The sequence below is a fragment of the Bubalus kerabau genome, chromosome 2 (assembly GCF_029407905.1).
Source record: "Bubalus kerabau isolate K-KA32 ecotype Philippines breed swamp buffalo chromosome 2, PCC_UOA_SB_1v2, whole genome shotgun sequence".
Taxonomy (NCBI): Eukaryota; Metazoa; Chordata; class Mammalia; order Artiodactyla; family Bovidae; genus Bubalus; species Bubalus kerabau.
The window spans coordinates 145,797,940-145,824,281 of NC_073625.1; the positions used below are offsets into that span (position 1 = coordinate 145,797,940).

General features: G+C 37.6%; 1 protein-coding gene across 3 annotated transcripts in view; it reads right to left on the minus strand.

The window, feature by feature from the left end:
* Nucleotides 1–25,959, minus strand: part of LOC129644931 (uncharacterized) — a 36,967-nt gene extending 11,008 nt beyond the window's left edge. Inside the window, exons 1-4 of one of the 3 annotated variants that reach the window (XM_055570336.1) lie at nt 25,868–25,922; nt 12,532–12,668; nt 7,419–7,512; nt 1,191–1,309 (exon numbers count right to left, since the gene is read on the minus strand). In XM_055570336.1, the coding sequence (XP_055426311.1) occupies nt 1,191–1,309; nt 7,419–7,512; nt 12,532–12,668; nt 25,868–25,874 (357 nt within the window). In that variant the 5' untranslated portion in view covers nt 25,875–25,922. Of the gene's footprint in view, nt 1–1,190; nt 1,310–7,418; nt 7,513–12,531; nt 12,677–25,867 lie in introns of all 3 variants that reach the window. The other 2 variants (XR_008711063.1, XR_008711064.1) reach the window with 2 other exon arrangements.
* Nucleotides 25,960–26,342: the final 383 nt, after the last annotated feature.

Genomic DNA, 26,342 nt, shown 5'->3' on the forward strand with positions numbered 1-26,342 from the left:
TTTTAGCAAGGTACCATTGGCCTTTGCAATATATCCACAGTTTAAATGACAGCTATAAAGAACAAATGCTTGTATACACTGGAATGATTACTTTTAAAAGAATCCTGGGAGTGGAGGTTAAAGTTTTAGGTGTATTGTTTAAATTTTTCAAATAAATAAGTAGGTGCACTATATAAATTTTAAAGAGTGGAATGTATCCATTATAGGTGACTAATTAAAATTAATTTTAGAGAGAAAAGAAAACACTGTACTGGGAAACAATATTCTACTTTCCTAGCTTCCCTTAATAAGTTGTGTGACCTCGGGCAAATAGTTTCTTTTTCTAAACTTTCCTTTCCTTTTTGAAAGGAAAGTGTTTGGACAAGACCCAATCTGAAGCTCCTTCCCAACCCCTAATTCTAGAATTCTATGACATACAAGATTCATCTGTGAAACAGAAGAGGCATTGGAAGATCCCAAGAAGTCTCATTTCTGGAAGATTTCCTAAAATCCTCACATGCAATTTGATCACTTTGAAAAACCTCAAAAATATTGGCATCTTACTCTGTTATAAAGAAGTTCATTATTCTTTTATTGCTACCAATGCTTATTTTTCACAGTTAAGTCTTCAGTCCTCTGCTTAACCATGACTTTAAAGCTTGAGTGATGGCAACCCCACAGGTGGGTAATGGTTGAGAGCTAACTATGGGAACTGTTTCAGTGCTAGCGGCTCAGCCAGCTGAGTCATTTTCAGCACCAAGAAACCACATCTCAAATCCTTCACTGCTGAAAGTTTGATTTGTTCCAGGATAGCTCTGTTCAGACCCCAGTGGCTGCCCTAGATCATCAAAACTTTTAGCTTTTACCACATCATTCAGAGTCCAGACTACATCATAAACTCATTGATAAGGATTATCATTCAACACTTGACTTTTTTATTATCAAAAATCCAATTTCATTCTCCGTTCTTTTAAACTTTTTCCAAAGTTCAGCAATATCAATATAAAATGATTAGAAAATAAGTAGCATGTCTTGATGAAGATAAAGGGTGGGGAAAAAAGATGGAGCACCAGTCACAACTATTTTCAGAGAAATTTCTAGAGATGTGCTTAAATGTGTTTTGATGTTTATTCTGGCAATTGATGTTTCTAAAAAATGCCATAATTTAGTCAACGAAGGAAATATACTTTTTTTTTTTTTTAAGCTCTCACCGTGCAGTCCTCCCAGTTTTCCTGCAGCCACGTTTCCCATTTGTTTTTCTCAAGGACTCTTTTCTGTGAAGGCAAAGTACACTCCTCCTCTCTGAAGAGCAGCTCTTCGGCAGAGGGTCCTGAGCAGAAATCACAAGGTGAGATCTTGGAAGTAGGTTCCAGAAGACATGACCAACACCCTCACTGGATGCTTGACTGGTTGTTTTAAACTTCCACTTGATATTAGGACTGAGGGAGACAGGACTGAACTCTTATGCCCCAATAGTGTGAGCATTAACGAAATGTGATGTATGTGACTAAATACACTTCTGCCTGCCTAATCAGGCTGGGGGAGAGATGGGGACAGAAGAGGAGCCAGGACTTGACCACTATGAACACTTTCTAATTGTTTAAAATTATTTTCCCTGAAATTTGCTGAATAACTCGCATGTCTTCCAAACAAAATACAGTGAAACCTCCAATGTGAAAACACTAAATCAGATGCCCAGGTATGACAATAATAGATTAATCAAGAAATGATTATTAAATATTTAAATCCCCCAGTTCCTGTGTTTCTCTTCCTGCTGCCAGAAGCCTTGAGGCCATCTCTGATGAGCTTACTTCCTGGGCCTTCCCATCACCAGATGAGTTATAAAAGAGAAAGGAAATAGCAAATAAATCAGCAATTTTATTTCTTTTTCATCTGTTTTACTTTATTTCAGTTTACAGTAAAGTGAATACAGTTATCAGAAAAAAATAGGGCTGTAGATTATTTTAATTTAAATTGTTTACAAGTCTGCTACCTATGGTCTAGTTTTCTGTAGAGGATCAAAAGTCAGCTTTAACTTAAATTCTCACATATAGATTTCTTTTTAAATGCAATTTAGCACAGTACTATGACAAATATTGTGAGGTTCAGAGATAATTTGATGACTTTCTAGAGTAATTAAAAGGGAGGAATGACCTCTATTAACTGTAGGGAAAAGTCAACATGTAGAGTTAACTTTTAATCTTACATCAATTACTTCTAGCTCAAGCAAGTGAGAAAAATCACCAGTATAGTGGCTTTAATCTTCATATAATTTTCTCTTTAGGGATCATGAAGTCACTCTTGACTTTCTTTCTCTTTTGTCTCTTAACTCAATAAACCACGTATTCTTACCAGTTTTCCCCTTGAGAATCTGTCCCTTCCTTTTCAATGTCCAGACACTCACATCTTCCTACCTGAACTGTAGCTACTTTCTCTTAGATCTCCTGCTTTGTAATCTTCTCTTCTTCACCATAAATGACACAAATTGCTACCCAGCTCTCCTAAAAACAGCGTTTACCATGGGACTGATATTTTCAAAACCTTTCAGAAGTTTCTTATTGCTTACCAAATAAAGATGGAAAAGCCTAGTTCATCAGGCAATGTTTCTACAATCTTATCCCGGTCCCCATTTCCAAACTCATTTCCTGCTATTTTCCAGCCTTATTGTCCTCTAAATCAAGTTTGCACATAACTTCCAGGGTTGGGGAAAGGGTATTTTGTTTTCAGTCTGGGGTTAAGTAGCAGGTAATTGTCTGACTCCAGATGATTAATTTTACTTTTCTGAGCTGTTCAGTTTTCCACGTCTGCAAAAATATGGGGAAGTCTAGCATCAAGGGCCCATCAAGGGCTGAATTCGGTGAGAAATTATGTTTGAAGTTCACAATACTTTATAAAGATTTTATAAATTTCTAATTTATAAAATTATTTCTAATACTTTTAGACCATCATAGGTTTTCTTATTGTCATAGACCCTGACACTCTTATCATGCTGCCACAGGCAAACTTCACTCTTTCCTGATGCCAATCAAGCCCCTGAAAGCCACCCTAAACTTTGTTGTTTAGTCACTGAGTCGTGTCTGACTCTTTTGAGACCCCATGGACTGTAGCCCACTAGGCTCCTCTGTCCATGGGATTTCCCAGGCAAGAATACTGAAGTGGGTTGTCATTTCCTTCTCCAGGGGATCTTCTCCACCCAGGGATCAATCCCACATCTCCTGCATTGGCAGGCAGATTCTTTACTGCCGAGCCACCAAGTTTGATTTTGATTCGCTTCCAACTCTAACATCTTGTATTCTAAGAGTCAGACCTGGCACCATTTGTACCCACTTCTCCTCACTCCATTTTTTCTGGAATGCATGATTTCAAAGGTGAAAAGAACACAGAAACGATATTGAAGGTATCAAGAACAAACTTTGCTTTTTGTGGCAAGTCTGTCTCGACTCTGAGGGGTGATAATGAGTCCATTTATGAAGGATTTATGGAAGGCAATAAGAGCAAGAGGCCAGTACTTCATTATTTTGACAAAAACATCAGTTCTTTCATCAGACACAGGTGGAAGCCAAGAATCTAACCTGCACTTTCAGGCGTTTCTCTTATAACAAGCTGTAATGTTGCCACTCAGGAAATTACATAACCTGAAGGTGGAAGTATCCCAACTACTTTACAAATTAAATATCTTTGTACTAGGAAATCACCTTCTTCATTGATTAGGATGATTGGAATTAAAAGTTATAGAACTGGAAAAACTGGACCAGTCAACTCATTGACTGGGGAGACCTCAGGTTTTATTGTCTTTATTTACAACCTCTCCCCCACACCAAATTTGGTAGCTTTCTTTGTGCAATAGCTATACCAGAGTTATTAAACTCTGCCCTGTATTTTTTGTTTGATATCTATTGATCTTCTGCTCTTTCAATTATTTCTTTTTAAAGCAGCTTGCAAAGATTTCTTTGAAGTTAGAAGCCAAAGGTCACTTCCACTGTGAGGAGATGTATTAAATTGGATTCTTTTTATTAAAAAAAAAACCTCAGACCTGCTTGGTAATTGAAGATATATCTCAGCAGCTGAGAACTGAAATCTGGAATATCTGACAGCCCAGGGATGTTGGCTTTCACCTGCCATCTCTGAGCTTGTTCTTTGTCCCTTCATTGGATTTCTAACTCCTAACAGCAGTGACTGAATTAACTTGCTGGGGGGATTTTCGAACAGGAAGAATCTATTCTTTAAAATAATTCTGCCAACAATGTGCTCTTTGGCTTCGTTTAATTGGGAGGAGGTAAGTCAGTCTCTATCTGGCAATCAAAGCCCTGGGAAATTGCTATTTATCACACACCAGATAACCTTTCTTTTCTTGGGAACTTTTCTTGAATGTACAACTGGGGCAACTAAGATCAACTGCAGTAATTTTGATGGGTGTTTCAGGATCTAATCTATAAAGAGGGGCATTCTTAGAATGCTTTTGAAATGTACTTGTTCTCCATCTCACACAAAAAACACTTAAACAAAATTTAGGGCAATGAATAATGGACATCTGTTTTCTTCATGGCTTGAGTTGATGGGATTTTTCACTGGTTCCTATCTCCTAGGTCATGTTCCCTTTCTTTTACGAGCAGTCACTTGCGAGAGATTGGGTGTTGTTAATGGCCTAATGGAAGCAAAATGTGCCTTATCTCTGGAGAGCAATGATATCCTTTGCATGAATGACCACTGGGATCTTCATGAGGGCTGATTTTGCTGAGTGATGACCTCAGCACATGACTTGGCTGCTTAGATCAGAGAAGGAGGGAGACCGCTGGACTCTTTATACATGCTCCTTTTCAGTTTACCCCTAGATTTTTATTCTCCTGTCATCTCCTCCAATTTCTTCAGTTCTGCAGTTCTCTCTAAATCTCAACTCTCCACCTGTCACTCCAAATACAATTTATTTTGCCTCATGGTGGCTGCCAATTTATCAACGACCTCCCCCCACATACACCTGCATGAATGCCAATACTCTTACATTCCGTTTCCAGTGTTTCACTTCCTATTCAAATGTCTTCATTTCCTGCCTCTCTCCAAGCCTCCTCAACCAGTTTTTCCCATAACAGGGATTTCAGATCACCTGCAACAGAATCGCCTATAATAATTTTAATAAATGCAGATTCCAGGGCCCCACTGCATACTAACTACATCAGATGCTTCAGGCATAGGGCCTGGGAATCCATGTTTTCTCACACTTCCAGGTACCTTGTGCACACACTGAAGTTTAAGAGCCTACTAAACTCTGCCTTCTTTAGAACCTGATGTAACCCTTTCTCTTTCTTTTGTTGATGAACTCTATACCTGTGACATACATGGCCTCATGGCCTCTGATCTCCTTCCTTCCTAATTCCCCATAATTTATTTTTTATTGTTTATTTATTTTTTCATTAAAATTTCTTTATAGTAGGTCTTTATTGGTTATTTACTTTAAATATAAAAGTGCGTACATGTCACTAATTTCCCATAATTTGTTGCTCTTAGAAAAATATTCTAAGGTCTCCAACTGCTACTGCTGCTAAGTCACTTCAGTCGTGTCCGACTCTGTGTGACCCCATAGACGTCAGCCCACAAGGCTCCCCCAACCCTGGGATTCTCCAGGCAAGAGCACTGGAGTGGGTTGCCATTTCCTTCTCCAATGCAGGAAAGTGAAAAGTGAGAGTGAAGTCGCTCAGTCGTGTCTGACTCTTAGCAACCCCATGGACTGCAGCCCACCAGGCTCCTCCATCCATGGGATTTTCCAGGCAAGAGTACTGGAGTGGGTTGCCATTGCCTTCTCCTAAGGTCTCCAAAGGAAAGTATAATTTACCTCTAATAGTACTATCTAATAACATTTTATTATTATAAAATATATTAATATAATATATAATCTAAATTATTACATAAAATAATGTTTTACTATATAAGCCAGTGAATGCTTAGTTGCAAATAGATATGGTAGAATTAAACCATAAGAGCATATTTAACTCACAGTTTTATAAAAAGATGCTATTTTAATCACCTTTGTCATTTGAGTTTGAGTGAAAGAAGAAAAGCATTAGTGGGTCAAGTAATGCAATTGAGAGGTGGAAATGGGCAGATGAATATACCTATAGCAGCTTTTCTTATATCAGTATTACAATTGTATGATAGACATTGTATCTGCAAGTCTACAAATACAGATGTAAATTAGCCAAGATACTTGATATTTTATAAAGACCAAATACTCACTGCAGCAGGAATTATGTCTAATATTATTCCATGCACTTATGAAGGATGCAAAAAGATAACAGTCTCTGTTCCTACAGAACTTATAATCTATTGTAGCTACTTCGGGAAATCAAACATTATGTATATCGAGGGCTTCAGATTAAAAATCCTTCATACTGTCACACCAGCACACTTATAAAATCTGACAGTATGAAAGAGGAATAATAAAGCATTGGTCATTTTACCAAGTTTAAAATGTTTAGTGAAAATGCATAATGAGGCTACTGGTTTATTTAGATTCTCTTTTAATGCTTTTTTAATCAATGGAGGATTAACCAGCTTAAAGTCATCCACTGAAGTAACAGTGTTATTCATGACCATAAAATTCCAACAAAGATCATTGGTTAAATAAATTTAATAATATCCTTATGATGGAAAGATATGCAACTTCTAAACAATTTGTTTAGAGTAATGTTTATAACATGGAGGAAAGAAAGGCTCACAATATCAGATGAAAAAACTCAAAAAATACAGATGTCCACATTATTTTGTAAGGAAATATATACATGCTTTTCAAAAAAAAAGACTAAATGGAAATAAAAGTCACAGTGACTATTTCTGGATAATTGAATTACAGGTTCTTCTGTTTCTGTTTTCTAATATTTAATATAGAACATTATTATTTATATGATCAGCCATAAGATTATGCTTTTAGGGCTTCTTTGGTGGTCAGTGGTTGAAGTCTGCCTTGCAATGCAGGGGACATGGATTTGATCCCTGGTCTAGGAAGATCCCACATGCCACTGACCAGTTGAGCCCATGCACCACGACAGCTGAGCCCGCATTCTAAAGCCTGAGAGCAGCAACCACTGAGCCCACACACTGAAGCTACTGAAGCCCTTGCACCCTAGAGCCCATGCAGAAGCCCAGTGAGAAGCACATGCACTGCAATGAAGAGTAGTCCCCCCTCACAGCAAGTAGAGAAAGCCCACACACAGGAACAAAGACCCACCACAGCCCAAAAGTAAAACAAATAAATGAATAAATCTTAAAAGAAAAAGAGTATGCTTTGAAAGGTGGTTTCACTATATTAACAACTATATGGTCTTGATAAAGGAAATTTTTCTACCTCTAGGTCATACAGGTTTTTATCCCCAAGTAATGTCTTGTTATCTTCAAAAAACATCTACTAAGAGCATGCACAAAAAGATCACACACTTCTGTTCCTTTACCTTCTCTTACTCGTGGGCAACGCAGTTGACTTCCTTGGATGTCATTTTGTTCTACTTTGTGCCAAGTGAGGTACTTAAAAGAATCTGATGGAAGCTTTAAAGTAAGAGAGAAATATCATCTGGCGATAAATAGTTCACTTACTTTATGTGTACAAGTAATGTGAACCCATCCAAACACTAAGCTAAATTGAACTCTAGATACCTAATGACGTGCTTATTGATGTTATGTGAGTCCAATCTAAACTATTTATTTTTATTCAATTTTGCATCTTCCAACACCTGCAACTGATTTATGTTTGCTGACAAATGATAGCACAAATAAATATATGCACCCATTCATGAATCCACTTTACATCACCTCTAATAATCTGTCCTCTGCTATTTATTGAATAGCTCATGAGGAATCTCATTCTATTTTAGAATAGTTGTAATTGTTAAAGGTTCTTCATTATATGGACCTGAAGTAATCCCTCTGAGTTAGTCCAGTTACAAAAGTTCTGCCTTTTGAGGCTACCCAGAAGAATCCCTTCGCATGTGACTACTATTTTAAGTGTCTAATAATGGTTGTCATCCTCTTTGTCATTTAGTTATTACTTATAGATCATGGTTTACAAATTATTGACTATTCAGGAGAAGCATGGTTCTCCTTGGGAAGAGTTCCATTTTATTGACATTATTCCTAAAATGTGTGGCCAATATTGAATGAAATATTTCTGGTCTCTGCTCATCTTTCTTGTTCTGGACAATGTATTGTTGGCCAGAATATGTGTCAAGATCACATCTGGGGCAATTTTATGCTGTTTATTACTACCGAAGCTGTAGCCAATCAAAATTCCTAGTATCTTACATGACTTATGATAGTTTCAAGGTTAGCACAAACAAAAAGGCATATTACTCAGCAAAGAATATGTTAAAAACATACACCATAGAGTCATTCTTCTGTTAGCCGTGTTATACCTGTACAGACAAACCAAGGGTATTTGATTTGAAGAAGCGCCAGTACAGTATTTGGAACAACTACATTCATCTCACAGAACAGTATTTTGTACAATTTTTCTTTGCTTGAGGCTGTGTGACTAACATAAAGAACACTTTCACCATTAAATAAGCTTATGAGGCACTGGATTAAACCAAGCTAAGCATTTATCTTTACTACAGGACTGCTCTGAACCTTTAGTATCTTAAGATATATTGTGAGTCTGTACTACAAAGTATTTTCCCAGAGTTTTAAACCATAGAGCCTTTCATTCTTAGCGTAGCACATGGAACTAGCCCATCCTATAAAGCAAAATTTTGGGCAAGCTGCCTCAAAATAAATTGGGAAGAGGTGGGTTTTTAATAATCATTTAACTTTGATCTTTTACCTTTATTACTTACTTACTGAATGACCTTAGTTGGTCCATGAATATTTAAACATATTCATTTTATTTATTTATTACTTATTTTTAATAATTTTTATTGGAATATAGTTGATTTGCAATGTGTTAGTTTCAGGTGTATAGCAAAGTGAATCAGTTATACATATATCCACTCTTTTTTAGATTCGTTTCTGATATAGGCCATTACAGAGTATTGAGTACAGTTCCTTGTGCTATACTGTTTTTATTGTTGTTGAGTAGCTCAGTCATGTCCAACTCTTGTGACCCCATAGACTGTAGCCCGCCAGGCTCCTCTGTCCACGGGATTTCCCAGGCAAAAATACTGGAGTGAGTTGCCATTTCTTTTTCCAGGGGATCTTCCCGACTCGGGGATCAAACCTGGGTCTCCTGCATTGCAGGTAGATTCTTTACTGTCTGAGCCACCAGAGAAACCCCATTTTCTATAGTAATGTGTATACGTCAGTCCCAATCTCCAAGTTTATCCCCCCACTTTCCTGCACTGGTGACTGTAAGTTTGTTTTCTACATCTGACATGGTTTTATTTTGGAACTGTATGACTGTATTACCTGTTAAAGACATTTAAAAGATTTACAGCCATCAGTGATTGGTTGCACAGCTATGTAATCCATCATAATGGCAGACTGTGCAAGCTGCACAGGGAGGGAAATGGGGTGGCCACTGAATGAAGAACCAAGTGGCATCAGTGTTTTGGAAGTCTCTGGGAGGTTGAACAAATGTGCTTGAAGATAACTGAGAGGAATGTCTGAGACTATTTTTCTTTCAAATAATAAAACACACTCTCCTTTTTAATAGCCATTCAAAAATGTACAACAGTTGAAATTGTATTTGAACACTCTTTCTAGGGCTTCTGAGTAACCTTCCTAGATTTAATCATTATCATTACCATTTGGGTCCAGGGTATCTCTAGCCCAGGATATGGAGAGCTGTACCATGAAGCATCTCCCCTACCTTCTGCTGCTGAATATCAGTGAGAGTTGATAGATGGCGATATTGGTGCTCGGATTTAAGAAAATTCTTCAAGGTCATATAGGTAGGTAGTTATTGAACCGGAACAGAAACCTAGCTCTGGCTGGCTAAAAAATGGTAGCTGTTTTCTCTCTGAAGCTATTAAAGAACAATAACAGGGGCTCCTGGGTGTTGCAGTGTTGTGAGTGGTGAATGCACCCCTACCTTCTTCCCTGTTTCTCCTCCCCTTCCTTCTCTCTGAAGCAGATGTTTTTCCCCCCTCTCTAAGTGATGTATTTTCTTTCACTGTGGCACTCATTTTCCAGGGAAGTTAGGTCGATGAAAATTGTTGAGTAAAATGGCCAGACCTGGTTAATTCCAAGCCTCACATTCTTTTCATTGCAACATGAATATTGTGGAAGAAAAGACTTGGGATCTGATTATTTTTGTTACAGGGAAATTCAGTCCATTTACTTTCATTATGATAACTAATATGTTTGGTCTGATTTCTACCATCTTATTTTACATTTTTTGTTTATTTCTTCTTATTCCCTTATTACTTCTAAAAAGTTTAACAAGTTAAATCCTCTACCAGTACTTACAATTATGTTGGTAATTGCATTCATATTTAAATCAAGTGTAACTAAATTTCTGTATCACTTTATCCTGTAACTAAGTTTCTGTATCACTTTATCATGTAACTAAATTTCTGTATCACTTTATCAAAGTTAAATAATAACTCTTTTTATCCTACTCTTCCAAAGTGAGACCTTTAGCATGGTTTTATGCTTATTTTTGCTGATATACTTCCTCAAGTCGTTTTACCAGAAGGCGAATGTAGGTGGTAATCTTTCCACATCTGAAAATATCCTTTACCTTCACATAAGAGTGATCTTATTGGTCAGTTGTAGAAATTTAACTTATAATACTGTCCCTTGTCTCATTACTTTGTAATGATTATTCTTCTGTCTTAAGTGTTCAGAATTGTGGCTTTGAGAAGGCTGTCTGTTTCTCTCTCCTTTGCTGGGAATGCCTTCTATTTGGAAGTTTACAAGATTTTCTCTTTGTCTTTGAGGCTCAGAAATTTCATCAGTATATGCCCAGGGCATCATCTCATGACTCATGAAGTTGCTCAGTCGTGTCTGACTGGTCTGTAGCCCATCAGGCTCTTCCATCCATGGGATTCTCCAGGCAAGACTACTGGAGTGGGTTGCCATTTCCTTCTTCAGGGTAAACATATTCATTTTAAAAATAACAAAGTTCTCTAACTTGATTAACAGCAACATTAAAAAGTTAATTAATGCTTGAGAAATTCTTTGAGACAATCTGAGGATTCGCTAACATACTTTCAAGTAATTCACTTATTCTTCAGAACTATTTTTAAAAAACTAAGAAACACAAACACATTTTAGATTATTGAAAAATGTAGTCTATCTTTGGCTGTTCGGTTTACATGTTTGTGGAAGCGTCTTTCCCAATCTGTTATGTGCTTGTGGAATCTTTTTTTGCTTGTTACTGTCATAGAATAAAAAAGTTTTTAAGTTCAATTTCCTGTAGTTGCCACATCCAAATGCCTTTTTGTGCTATTTCATGAGACTCTAGCTGGGGAAAAAATGAATTTAAGCTAAAGCTATATTGAAAATAAAGTTTCCGTTTTTCAACTGATATCTAATTTTGTGTAAAAAAAACTGTGTTTTTTAAAGGAGTTATGTGGTTGATTTGGGGGTTTCTAGCATCACAGGAAAATGAGCCATTGCATTTCTTTGTTTATATCTATGAAAGGCTGTCAACATATTGCAGTTGTGTGACCATGCTTTCTTCTTAAAGGACTGGTGAATATTCCTATGTCTTGCCCTGTTCTTCTTCCTTTTTTATTTTGATGAACCAAGTGATTAACCCATTGGTTCAATAAATATTTTTGAAACTAGAATGCTTCATTTCAACTCACTAATTTATTGAAAATGAATATGGTGCCCCTGCTATGTGGCAGGCACTATCTCAGACACTAAAGATACAAAGTTAAATAAAATATGGTATTTGTGCTTGAAAAACTCATTTTCTGTAATTTGAGAGGCAAACACAGAAATCACTCATTTTCATCCAAGGAACAAGTGGAAAATTTTTGAATGAAGAAAGGAGGGACAAAACTTTGTGATTTCACTTAGATGGGTTGAAGAACAATCTTGGAAATGGTGAGTTTAGGAGGAAAATTTTTTATCTTGTGGACAAAGGATATTCCATAAAGAAAGGAGATAATTCTTAGACTAGAGACAGAATTTGAACTCAGTGGGGAAAGAAAGGGACACCATTGTTATGTCTCTGGTCATTATCTTTTCTATTCATCTCTATCTCTTTTGTTTTCCTTCCTCCACCCCAGATTCTTTCCTTTCTGAGTTGGGACTGAGAGTAGCAACTTTCATTTTCTCCCCAGTTACAAGGATAGGTTTAAGACATGTATGCGTGTGTGCTAAGTTGCTTTGGTCATGTCCACCTCTTTGTGGCCTTACGGACTGTAGCCTGCCAGACTCCTCAGTCCACGGGATTTCCCAAGCAAGAATACTGAAGTGGGTTGCCATGCCCTCCTCCAGGGGATCTTCCCTACCCAGGGATCGAACCCGCATCTCTTATGCTCCTGCCTTGGCTAGCAGGTTCTTTACTACTAGTACCACCTTGGAAGACATGTATACACTTATTAAAAAGTGTAAAATGTTAAGTAAAATGCAGGTTAAACTTATGACTAAGTAAAGAACTAATTAAAAAATTCTTACCAGGGATGATATTCCAGAATCGGAATGAGAATATAGTGTTCTGTTCCTGGAGAGAGCCCACAGAGTGTGTGTCTCACTCAGATAGGAGCTGTAGGATGAATTAGATGGACAAGTCTCCTGATCGCTTGTGTTTTGACCTGAGGAGCTGAGCAAAAGAAAATGTTTAAGAGGTTTAAGAGGGAGGGGATATTTGAATACTTATGCCTGATTCACATTTTTGCATGGAAGAAACCAATACAACATTGTAAAGCAATTATCCTCCAATTAAACATTTTAAAAAATGCTTAAAGTTTTTAAATGTAAATATCTTTGTATAAAACAACAATAGCCACAAATTAGAAGCACCAGCTTTTCCATTTATAGGAGAGATAAATGATACCCTAGGAATTCTGTCATAGTCCTAAACACATTTTTTATGGCTGACAGTCACTTAAGGCAAATTCTCTTCCAGGTAAGACTGTCTACAGAGGCTGCACATCTTAGAAAAGTAAATCTAATGGTACACACGAAGACATGCTCATAGGATGTGAACAAGGAAATCAGCCCTAATTTTGGAATACCATTCCTGGTGAGCTACTTTACAGATTTGGCTTGGGCCAAATAAGCTTTAAACTCCCTACTGGTTTTCCCATTGATCTGGGTCTTCCATTTTCCATGAAATTTCCCCAAAACCTATTATATTTCCTCAAATTGGTGGCAAACATATTAAAAATTCAGGTTCTTTAATCAATTTTACTCACTTTGAAATACTGCTCAAATAGTTCACTTAAAAACAGTCCTATTCTCTCTGTATTCCCACTGTTATGCCACTGAGATATAAAATGTCTTTTTGCTTTCCTGCATTTATTATTTACTGTTATTCTTGCACTTTTCCCTTTCTCCTCAGGAGTGGTTATGTTTCTCTTTCTGTAATTGGTACTGTATATTACTTTAGGTCAATTTAAAAATGATATCTGAGTATGCTTTTCCATGTTAAATAAAACTAGAAATTGTATCTATCTCTGGCCTCTTTTTACACTTGATGGATTATTTTTCAGGCTCCGAGAATCTTAAGAGACAGCATTCTATATTTTATGGCACAGTTATTATGAAGGTCTGTAGCAATTTTGCTTACAAGAAACTGACACATCCCTTGTATATTGAAGTTGCCTTCATGAAGTATAATGTAGAAATGTCTTTCGTTTTTCATGTATTAACTGATGTGTTAGAGTAGAAGAGCATAGCCATTACATCATATTCTAAAAATAGTGCTACTATGCCATTAAGAAAATAAAACTGTGCCTTGTTATCAAGGAAAAAATTATCCCTCCATCAGAAAATATATACCTCTCCAATATTCCCCAATTGAGCAATTCTTTAATAACCTGGACATGGTTTTCTTGACATTACCAAAGAATACTTTGCCATGGTAACAAATTAATAAACATTAGAAAAACATTACAGTGTGCAAAATTTATTATTCCCGAAGCAGGTAAATCCTGCTATCTCTAACCAGAGTTTTGCCAACAATCAGGGAGAATAAAATAAGGCAAAATGGAATAGTATTTCAGGGGATGAAAAGAGGATAAACATTTAACTGACTTTTGGTTCTCTTGTCTTCATGAAAATATGCTAGCCATTTCCTGCCAAAATGAAATCAGGAAAATAAGGATAATGACATGACTGACTCGTCTGTGATTCTGAACTTTAGTCATGGTTACACAGTGATGAGGGCCTGACAAAACATGGTCCACTGGAGAAGGGAATGGCAAATCACTTCAGTATTATTGCCTTAAGAACCCTATAAACAGTATGAAAAATCTGGCTTAAAACTCAACATTCAAAAAACTAAGATCATGGCATCCAGTTGTATCACTTCATGGCAAATAGATGGGGAAAACGTGGAAACTGTGTCAGATTTCATTTTCTTGGGCTGTCACGCAATTAAAAGACGCTTGCCCCTTGGAAGAATAGCTATGGGAAACGTAGACAGTGTATTGAAAAGCAGAGACATTACTTTGCTGACAAAGGTCCATATAATCAAAGCTTTGGTTTTTCCAGTAGTCATGTACAGATGTGAGAGTTGGACCATAAAAAGGCTGAGCACCGAAGAACTGATGCTTCCAAACTGTGGTGTTGGAGAAGACTCTTGAGAATCCCTTGGACTGCAAGGAGATCCAACCAGTCTGTCCTAAAGGAAATCAATCCTGAATAGTCATTGGAAGGACTGATGCTGAAGCTGATGATCCAATACTTTGGCCACCTGATGCAAAGAGTTGACTCATTGGAAAGGACTCTGATGCTGGGAAAGATTGAAGGCAGAAGGAGAAGGGGACTACAGAGGATGAGATGGTTGGATGGCATCACTGACTCAATGAACATGAGTTTGAGCAAACTCAGGGAGATAGTGAAGGACAGGGAAGCCCATGGGGTCATGCTGCAGTCCATAGGGTCACCAAGAGCCAGACACGACTTCACAACTGAACCACAACACAGTGATGAGAAGCAGACCCAATAGGAAAATCTGGAAGTGTCTCTCTCTCTCTGGTTTTTAAACCTAAAGTGTGAGAAATGGTCTTATTTTGTTTAAAGAAGAGCACAGGGAACCATAAGTTCACAAAGCCAAAATGTCTGATAAGAAAGATCCAGTTGATTGGGTTTTCACTGTACTTTGGTTGGGTAGTGCTGCAAGACCAAGTATAACAGCTTCAAGATAAAATCACATTTACAAGTAACTGAAAATTTTCTCATTATGTTAGTTTACATTAGATTATTTGAGAGTTTAAACTAGAAGAACTATTTGTGCCATTATCTTGACTGCTATTAGACATTTATGAATAACAGAAAGTAATTAAAACTTTGGTAACAGAAATAAATAGGCAAATAACATCCACACTCTTTCTTTCTCTTTCACCGGCTTTTGTCCTGCCAGAATGGAATGAAATAAATTTGGTCTAGAGTTTCAGCTAAGGACAGATTATCTGAGAAGATTCTAACCAGTAGATAACTAGTCTGACTCTCTTTCAGTGTGATTACTTTCTGTGGGTCCCAAAGGCTGAATTATTTCTCTCATACTCATATATTCCTCCTGGACATACACCAGAGGGCAGTGGTGAAAAGCAGTGTGCTGACATCGTGAAGTAAAACCCTTGGGGAATTCTGAAGCTCTTCTTTGTTCCATTACTTCTATCACAAGTTCCATATAGAAGTTTACTTTGGTCCGGTTTGGGGGGGAAATATCAGCAAAGAAAGATAATTTGTGATCCTTTAGTTTAAAAAAAGAAAAGGTAGAGCATCTTACAGGTTATCTAACTAATCCAAACTTCTACCCCATCTGCCTTCATGCACACGTCACTGACGTTCAGAGTGCAAAACCATGAGTCCTGGGAATCTAAAACTGTTACTGCTGTGACCTTGGGTCACTTAGCACCTCTGGTGGATCCTTACCTTTAATATTCAGAAGATGATGCGGACTCTGCCTGAGTGAAAAGCTTTTTTGGTTTGGTTTTGTGTTTTTTTTTTGGCAACAATATTAACAGGATGACAACTATCACTAATATAATGATTTTATAATTGACATTTATTAATCATATGCTACGGAGAAGGCAATGGGACCCCACTCCAGTACTCTTACCTGGAAAATCCCATGGATGGAGGAGCCTGGTAGGCTGCAGTCCATGGGGTCGCTAAGAGTCGGACATGACTGAGCGACTTTGCTTTCAATTTTCACTTTCATGCATTGGAGAAGGAAATGGCAACCCACTCTGGTGTTCTTGCCTGGAGAATCCCAGGGACGGGGGAGCCTGGTGGGCTGCCGTCTATGGGGTCGCACAGAGTCGGACATGACTGAAGTGACTTAGCATTAGCATTAGCAATCATATGTTATGTGCTAGGCATTACACTAAGAACTTTACAGAGATTAACTCATTTAATCATTGTTGTTGTTCAGCCACCAAGTTGTGTCCAACTCTTTGCAACTCCATGGACTGCAGCACATCAGGCCTCCTTATCCTTTGCTATCTCCCAGAGTTTGCTCAAATTCATGTCCATTGAGTCAGTGATGCCATCCAACCATCTCATCCTTTGCCACCCCCTTCCCCTTTTGCTTTTAATCTTTCCCAGAATTAAGGTTTTTCCCAATGAATCGGCTCTTCATATCAGGTGACCAAAGTATTTAATCATTAAAATCACCGAAGTGCGTAACATTGTTATTTTGATTTTAGTGATGAGGAAGCAGAGACCTAAAAAGGTGGCATAACTTGTCCAAGTCAAACAAGTAAATGATCAAGTGTTTTTAATTACTACAATTCAAATAAGATTCAGACAAGTTACTGTGATTCTTTAAATAACTGTAAATGTGTATCATTTATTCAGATGCAGTTGTTATTAGGGAAGATCATTAATATTGATTTTTCCTATTCTGATTGCTTCACTTAACTACAGATAAATAATTCAGTAGTTAATAAAACATGTAAATCTGAGCACTGACTCTTTACTGAAAATAAATGGTAAGCCTTTAGTAGTAGAACCTATGAGAACATCATTCCAGGTGATATCAAGCTGTTTTAAAAACCCTCTCATGTCTCCCCTCCCCAAGGAAAATAAAACCAGGCTTATAGTTTAGTTAGTATTTTGGTTTACTCATTTTTAATCTTTCTGCCTGCATTGAACAAACAATTATCATAAATTGCAACTCTAAACCTTATGAAAGAGAAATTAATTTTATTAATGCTGTAATATAATGTTGCCATGACTAAAACAGTACAGCATTTGTCAGGAGTGATTTATGATGTCTTTAAAATAGGTGGTATTATCTAAATTGGCCATCTGTTCTTGGTTTCAAAAAGTGTAGAATGGCCAACAAGAGGGAATCTGGTGAGCTGAGACTGCAGGACAAAAAACAACAATAATATAAGTTATCAATTCATGAGCCCCTTTCATTGGAAGATTGCATTGTTGTTTACAATCAGGAATTTATAAGCCTCATAAATTGTCGGCTGCAAAGGGATGCTATCTGTTTAATTAAAATGTCAAGTTGGTGATTATGTAGCTTTGCAAGGAGAGGAAAAGAGGAAGTGGCAGATGGCCTTGTTTCTAAGGTGAAGCGAAGGAGGCTGTATTGAACACACACCATCCAGAAGGCCAGGGGGCTGCTTCAGACAGTCAGCGTGGTCAAGATGGCATTGCTTATAACTCCATTTCTAAATGTTCCATTCATGTTTAGTGCTGCATCATGAGAGCTTTGTATTTAGAAGAAAAAGAAAAAGCTCAATTGCGTTTTTCAGTTAGCAAAGGACGCTCCCCAAATCCTCAGATGCTTTCTTTCTCCCCCCAGATTATTGAGCGAGGTTCTCAGATCTAGTGGGATCTTGCTAAACCCATGCACTTAGGTTATCAGCTAGAGGAAACTTACCATGAACTCTAGAGCATTAAATTTGGCTGAAAGACGATATCAATCCAATCTCTGATTACTCTGACAATTCTTCTTATCTTTTAAAATCCAGAAACCCTGTCCTCTCTATGCCTATGTATAAGTTAATTCATTTGTAAAACAGGTGATGATTGTGCTATCTACATGTTAGGGATGGTGATGAGATATTGTAAAACACTGAGAAAGGAGCTTTCATGAAATCAAGAAGTCTTTTGCATTTATAACATGTTAGTGTCTGAAATAGCAAATTTGGTATACCATGTTACTGCATTCAAATTTCTGATGGCTCTAAATTAAGTTCCTAGAACTAAATTCATAAATTAAGTAATCATATAGCAATGAATGTTCTAAAATACTCATGTGTTTTACAAATATCTCTAAAATTTGAGTACCTAAGGCCCAGAATTTTAACAGATATATCTGAAATTATTTAGATTGTTGATTCTAAAAACATAGAGGAACAAATTATAATTTTGAAAAATATACAACTAAAATTGTCATTTCTTTATTTCTATCTTAATGGTCAGATTTTAATTTTATGTAACCTTGTATTCTAATGAATTTTTCCTGTTCTGTTGCTCTAGCCCCATGTGCATTCCTATAAACACAAATAGGCCCCCATATTAAGGTGCAACAAGAGTAAAAGGACAAATGTATCAAAATTCTTTAGAGGAAAAGCTTGTAAACTTCAGTACCTATTAATGGGCTCATTGATATTTTTAGAAACACAAAGTTATATTAAAATCCTAGGAACAATGAGGATAAACTGAGATACCTCTATGTTTTCTTTATAAAATTATATTTAGAAATTTTTAGAATGTTATTGTAACCACATATATATCTGCTATTTAGAAGGTTCCCAGTACTTGAGGAATGTTTTACTACTACCTATATTGTTACAGTTTTGAAAATTCAGCCACATGTAACACTGACGGGGAGAAGAAGAATATAGACACTAAAGGACAATATAGGTAGTTTTGTTAACAGAGAAAAAACTAGAAAATTTCAAATGAAATTAACTGTGTTAGGAAGATAGTATGATCAAGGCTTATTTCATGATGTGCAGAAATGTGATTGAACAAATACTGGCACTAAGAAAACTTTTTTTTTTTCTTTTGTCTCCTTCCTTCCCTCCCTCCCACTCTTTCTCCACTCCTTCAAAATTTGAAGATTAAAGTTTAAATTGCAGCCTGGGCATCACTTTTACCCTGTCTCTGAAATAATTTTATAAAATGTACTGCTACTGCTGCTGCTAAGTCACTTCAGTCGTGTCCGACTCTGTGTGACCCCATAGACGGCAGCCCACCAGGCTCCCCCATCCCTGGGATTCTCCAGGCAAGAACACTGGAGTGGCTTGCCATTTCCTTCTCCAGTGCATGAAAGTGAAAAGTGAAAGCGAAGCCGCTCAGTCGTGTCCGACTTGCAGCACCCTAGGGACTGCAGCACCAGGCTCTGCCGTCCATGGGATTTTCCAGGCAAGAGCACTGGAGTGGGGTGCCATTGCCTTCTCCAAAAATGTACTAGCTTAAAAATAATAATATTGATCATAAATATCATTTTTTTACAGAATTCATGAGTAAACTTCCTCTTGGTACAGTGTTTTCAAGGGTGTTAGCAAGTAGGAAAAATAAATTTATAACTGGTCACAAAACTTCTACACATTTAAAAATTATTGATTCACCTGCCCATTTCTAATTATTTCAGTTTTTGACATTAAAATCAACATAACATCTACATACTGCTGAGATGAGATGTTCAGAGTTTGCTAACTAAAAGAAAACTTCTGTAATATAACTGCTTCAGCCTTTAAATCCCTACTTTAAGCATGATTCCTATCTTAACTATAGGCAGTAAATTTAGGGAGCTATAAATAAATTTCACACAGTCATGAAAGCACAATGTATTTCATCCTGTGAAGGTGCAAATCTCACTTTTTTTAAGGATGAGAGCCAATTTAAACTCATATAAGGACAAAACATTCAAGTCCTTAAGAGACCTAATCATATATTGTCTAATTATCAGCATGCTTTGAGAAACATTTATGAAAAAGCTATAAAATTTAGGAATGAGGAAACAAGTATTGGATTTTGGCCTCTAATTTAATCTGATTTATGACTTTATTGATCTAGTAAAAGTCCTGTTTTCTGGTAGTTATTTCATTTAAATGTAACTCATAGATAAAACTAATATTAACTATAATTAGTGGGTATTACCCCACTCCAGTACTCTTGCCTGGAAAATCCCATGGATGGAGGTGCCTGGTAGGCTGCAGTCCATGGGGACACGACTGAGCGACTTCACTTTCACTTTTCACTTTCATGCACTGGAGAAGGAAATGGCAACCCACTCCAGTGTTCTTGCCTGGAGAATCCCAGGGACGGGGGAGCCTGGTGGGCTGCCGTCTATGGGGTCGCACAGAGTCGGACACAACTGAAGCAACTTAGCAGCAGCAGCAGCAGCAGCAGTGGATATTAACTAATAGATATTTCCTTCTGGCTGTCCTATCTGATCTTCCCCCTGAAGTTCACACACACTCTCTTAACGTGCCGTGTGTAGCTATAAATGTACCGCTACTAGACAGTAAGTCCAGCTTTCTGTTACAGCAGTGATTACCTGAATTGCATTTGTAGACAGTTGCCTGCATATAGGAGAGGCGGTGGCTCATTTCTCTAAGCAATAGTCATCAGTAACCCAGATTTCATTATTTTACATTTTTAAATGAAATTTAATCCAGGAACACACAAACCTCTGGTTGTCTGTTTTCTCTTAAGGAAATGAATAAGACTACTTACAACATTTCATTTGCTTACCTTTCGGACATGTCTTGTTGGTGCATAAAGTTCCTCTGGCCTTCCTAAACCTATTTTTCTGAAGACATTTTTCATCCCATTCCCAGAAGAGCTGTCCAGCAAGAATCAACAGCCTCCTTTTGGGGTCTTCCATGTATTCACCGTGACCAAGGAAACAAGCTGTTACCTAGCAACCTGGCCCTTTAGGAGGTATTGTTACCAATCTCTTAGTGCTCATCAAAGGAATCCCTGTGCTCCTGGAGCAGCTAATGGTGAATGTTGTTTCCAGGGAGTTTTCTAAACTGTGGTATAACTGAACCTGGACTACAGAACCATAAATTATAGCAGAGGGAGCAAATGGCCCTGGCATCCCTGAAAAGTGTGCTGTCTTCAGCTCTATTATTTCTTGAATTGTCTGCATCTGGCTTGGGTTTAGTTGAAGTGGGACTCATGCAATGTATCCCTCAGTATTTGGTTTCATACTCCTCTTCTGTAGTTTCAGAACAAGCAGAAGGAGCAAAAGGGAAGTTATCTAATTCCAGCTTGAAACTTGCTCAGATAAAACACCTTGGACCTGAAGGTAGGGAATTCTGCCTTGTTCAGCACAGGAAAAAAAAAAAGTATTTCAAAGCAAATGTTTACAACCTGTCACAGAAAAAGGAGATCATATCATATTGTATTCTCATTTACTGATTCAAGAAGTCTGCTTAGAGTACCTGCTTTGTGTATAGATAGCACTGTGAATTTTTAACTTCAGGAGCTGATAAAACAAAAGTTCTCTCAGCCCGCTACTTGCATGCCTTCTTTCCTCCAAATAGAAAATGTTAGCTGTGCTTTTGAGGACTGAGAATTTGCTGTTTGCCAGAAGCACAGTAAACAGTTTCATAGTCTCTACTGATTCAGAGAACAAGACATTTGGGAAACCATTTTATTCAAAACCTCATTTCAAAACAAGATATTTGGTGTGTCCTGGAAAAGAGCATTATGTTTCCATTTCATTTCTTTTTCCATGCAGTGGCAATCCATCCATAGGCTAAAAATTTTCAGTAACCTTAGAGATGTGCTTCATATCAAGAGTGTAAACATTCTCTACATTACGCTTCTGTTAGAATTTATATTACAAAAATGTTTCAGGCTGAAACTTACGATAAAAACTTTTTATGCTAAAAAGTATCATTTGATATATTTGGTAAAGACCCACAATCGATTTGTTTCTGTCCAAGTTAGTATAATTAAGAAAAGCTATCAAATATCTATAATAATTAGATCTAAATTTTCTGACTATTTTTCCCATGATGAGTAGAGATGCCAAATGGCAGACATTTCTTTACCTTTGTCATTTCTAAGCATCCTCAGAATTTCCCCAAGATCAAAAATTGTAAACCAGTATTATCCCAAGATGAATTAATTAAATTATAAACTTGTCTTAATTAATCTTTTTAGCTTTATAGCCCCCCAAAACACACCATAGCTCCATTACCTCAGGCAAAAGCTATTCATACTCAAGTGTTTTCATTCTGACTTTGCCAGAATCCTCAGATCCAATGTCTTCCCCAGTCTCTCAGTTGATCCTCACACCTTCTTCTCTATCTTCTAACTTCCAAGATCTCTGCTCCTATCCTTACTTCCACAAATCAAGCAGAAAGAAATTTCCTCAGGGTCCCATCATCCATTCATCCACTTACTCTCATCTTCCTGCCGATTTTCCATTTTTTTCTCCTCATTTACAGGTATGACATCAGCACTTCTTTTTCATTTGTGGACTAGAGCCTATCCCTTCATCTCTACTCAAGACCATTGGTCCAGAAATTCTTCTGCATCATCAATTTCTCCTCTTCACTGCATCATTCCCACAAACATATAAACATGCTGTGATTTTCCCCATTTAAAGCAGAAACCGAACAAAAATGCCCTGGATCCATTTCTCGATCCAGCTTCATCCCATTGCTTCACATCCATTACAGTGTGGGGAAAGCTTTGCAAGTGTTGTCTATGCTTGCTGCATCCAGTTCTCTTCCCATCCCTCTTGAACTCATTCAGGTGTTGTTTTCACTCTACTACTTCACTGGAACTACATTTGACAAGGCCACTAATGACCTTCAAGTCACTAAATTCAACGGTTGGTTCCTAGTTCTCATTTCCTTGATCTAGCCACTGTATTTGAAACATCGAGTTACTCTCTTCCCTGAAGTACTTTCTTCATTTGGCTTCTAGGACCCCACACTCCACTGGTTTTCTTTCTACTTTATAATCTCTTTTGCTGTTCCCTACTCATCCAACTGATGTCTTAATACTAATGTGTCCAAATCGCAGTCTTTAGACTTCTTTCTTTCTTAATTCACTCCATTAATGATCCTATCCAGTCTCATGGTTTTAAAAACAATTTATATGCTAATGACTCCAATATTTATAACTCCATCCTAAACACCCCTTCTCTCTCTTGAATTCCAGGCCTATATATTTACCTGCCTACTTGACATTCCTCTGGATGTTTCATAGTCGCCTCCATTTTAATATTCCCAAAATAAACTTCTAAATCTCCTATCCAGATCAACCCCTTTTATATCCTTCATTTATGCAAACCCAAAATCATGAAATCATCCTTAACTACTCTTTTCTTTCAAATATTGCATCCAATCCCTGATGAAATCCTTTCAGCTCTAATTCAAAATATATTCAGAATCTGGCCACTTCCCATCTACTCCATGGCTACCACAGACCCCATATTTCTTTTTTTTAACTTTGTATTTTGTATTGCAATATAGCCAATTCACAGTGTTGTGATAGTTTCTGCTGCTGCTGCTGCTGCTAAGTCGCTTCAGTCATGTCGGACTCTGTGCAACCCCATAGACGGCAACCCGCCAGGCCCCACCGTCCCTGGGATTCTCCAGGCAAGAACACTGGAGTGGGTTGCCATTTCCTCCTCCAATGCATGAAGGTGAAAAGTGAAAGTGAAGTGACTCAGTCGTGTCCGACTCTTAGTGACCTCATGGACTGCAGCCTACCAGGCTCCTCGGTCCATGGGATTTTCCAGGCAAGAGTACTGGAGTGGGGTGCCATTTCTGGTGGACAGCAAAAGGACTCAGCCATACACATACATGTATCCATTTTTCCCCAAACTCCCTTCCCATCCAGGCTGCCACATAACATTGAGCAAAGTTCCCTGGGCTACTTATGGTATCATAAGACTCCATATTTCTCATTTATTTATTGAACTATAGAAACTATAGTAATGAACACTAACAATATTGTGTTAGTTTGGGTGTGCAGCAAAGATATTCAGAATATATATTCAGATTCTTTTCCATTATAGGTTATTATAAGATATTGAATATAGTCCCCTGTGCTATACAATGGGTCCTTGTTATTTATCAACTTTATATACAGTGGTGTGTATTTGTTAATCCCAAACTATTTATTCCTACCCTACTTTCTCCTTTGGTAACCATAAACTTGTTTTCTAAGTTTGAATCTAGTTCTCATTTGTAAATAAACTCATTTGTATCATATTTTTAGTTTCCATATATAAGTGATATCATGTCATATCTGTATTTCTCTGCTTGACTTACTTCACCTAGTATGATAATCTCTAGGTCCATCCATATTGCCTCAATAGCAATGTTTCATTATTTTTATGGCCGAGTAATATTCCAATGTACATATATAGCACATCTTCTTAAACTAGTCATCTGTTCATGGGCACTTAGATTGCTTCCATGTCTTGGCTATAGTAAGTAGTGCTTCTGTGAACACTGATGTGAGACCCCCATATTTCTTAACAGTATTATTGCAAGACACTTCACTAGTCTCCTGCTGCAAACAATGCCCCCCACATTCTCTCCTCAAACACAGCATGCAGAGTGATTCTGTTAGTCATTCTCCATATCAAACACTCAAACGGTTATCTATCTCACAAAGAAAGGACCAGCATGCTTACAAGGAACTATAAGGCACTGATATATCTGGCATTAAAAAAAAGTAATATCTCAAAATTAAAACTACTTTTGAACTGTCCTCAAAACAATCAAGATTCAAGTTGACTAAGGTTCTTTGACAACTACCTGGAAGCCCAGGTTGATACCTGATGTTAGACAATTAACTCTTTGAAAAAATCCTTCTCCTTTTCTCTCTTATGGGCATCCCAGGTGGTGCTTTTGGGAATGAATCTGCCTGCCAATGCAGGAAACACAAGAGACTCGTGTTCGATCCTTAGGTGGGGAAGATCCCCTGGAGCAGGAAGTGACAACCCACTCCAACATTCTTGCCTGAAAAATCCTATGGACAGAGGAACCTGGCAGACTACAGTCCAAAGAGTTGCAAAGAGCTGTACACGACTGAGCGACTAGGTATGCACACTACTTTTCTCTTAAGTTTCAGGACCAGTTAAAATAAGAAGTGTTCCAAATATGGAATGTGAGCTATTAAAAAAAAGGCTACCATTTACAAGTGCTTCTCTGTATAATGGAGTGTTTTCTCAATATTGTGAAATAAAAACAAAAGGTAGAGTTTGTAGGTAGCTTCAGACAGTGGTAGCAGACCAGTTACCAGATCCCTAAGAGGTCCTCTTAGCATGCAGCACACACACACTAGGTCCTCTGAGAAGTATACAAAACAAAAGGAAGGGAAGAGTGTGTCTACACAAAAACTCAGCAGACCTTGCAAACAGAGAGTACTGAAACTTCAAAATAACTATGAATTAAAAAAAAAAAAGATGAATCTTTTTTTCATCTCACGTGTGTCTCATTTGTCAGTCCTAGCCTCACTCCACAGCAGTATTTCAAGGAAAGCAAAAGCTGAGCAAGAAAAACTGTGGAAAGGACAGAAAAAGATGGAGTCCAAAGTAGATCTAAAACTATCACAAGAAAAGATTAAGTCCAGCCTAACCAGGATGTGTTATGAAAATATCCACACAAATCAGAGGAAGGATTATTAGGGAAGAGATTTCAGAGTATGCCAGATGAAAAAGCCCAGGCATGATGTGAAGGGGACATCCTTGAAATAAGTAACTTCTGGGAGAGAAAAATGTGAAAAAAGAAGTGAGAACTTCCCTTTGGCAATTAGGAGGTGGAGACAAAGATAAAAGGGAAAGCTTAAGGTCTTATAAAACAAAATAGCATCACTAGATGGAAGGACTCACAATTCATCCTGTGTCAGGTAATATCTCCCCCAGAGATGTCCATATCTGAGTACCCAGAGCCTGGGAATGTGTTACCTTACATAGAAAAAGAGAAGTTAACTGGATGCTTGGGGCTGGTGCACTGGGACGACCCAGAGGGATGGAATGGGGAGGGAGGAAGGAGGAGGGTTCAGGATGGGGAACACATGTATACCTGTGGCGGATTCATTTTGATATTTGGCAAAACTAATACAATTATGTAAAGTTTAAAAATAAAATAAAATAAAAAAAAAGAAAAAGGGAAGTTAGATAACAGATGGAATTAAGGTTGCTAATTAGCTGACCTCAAGATGGAGAAGAGTCTCTGGTTTCTCCAGGTGGATCCAATATAATCACAAATGCCCTTAAACATAAGAGGAAGTAAAGAGAATTGGTGTCAGAGAAAGACAGCTAGCCATTCCTGGCTTTGCAGATGGAAAGAGGCCATGGGCCAAAT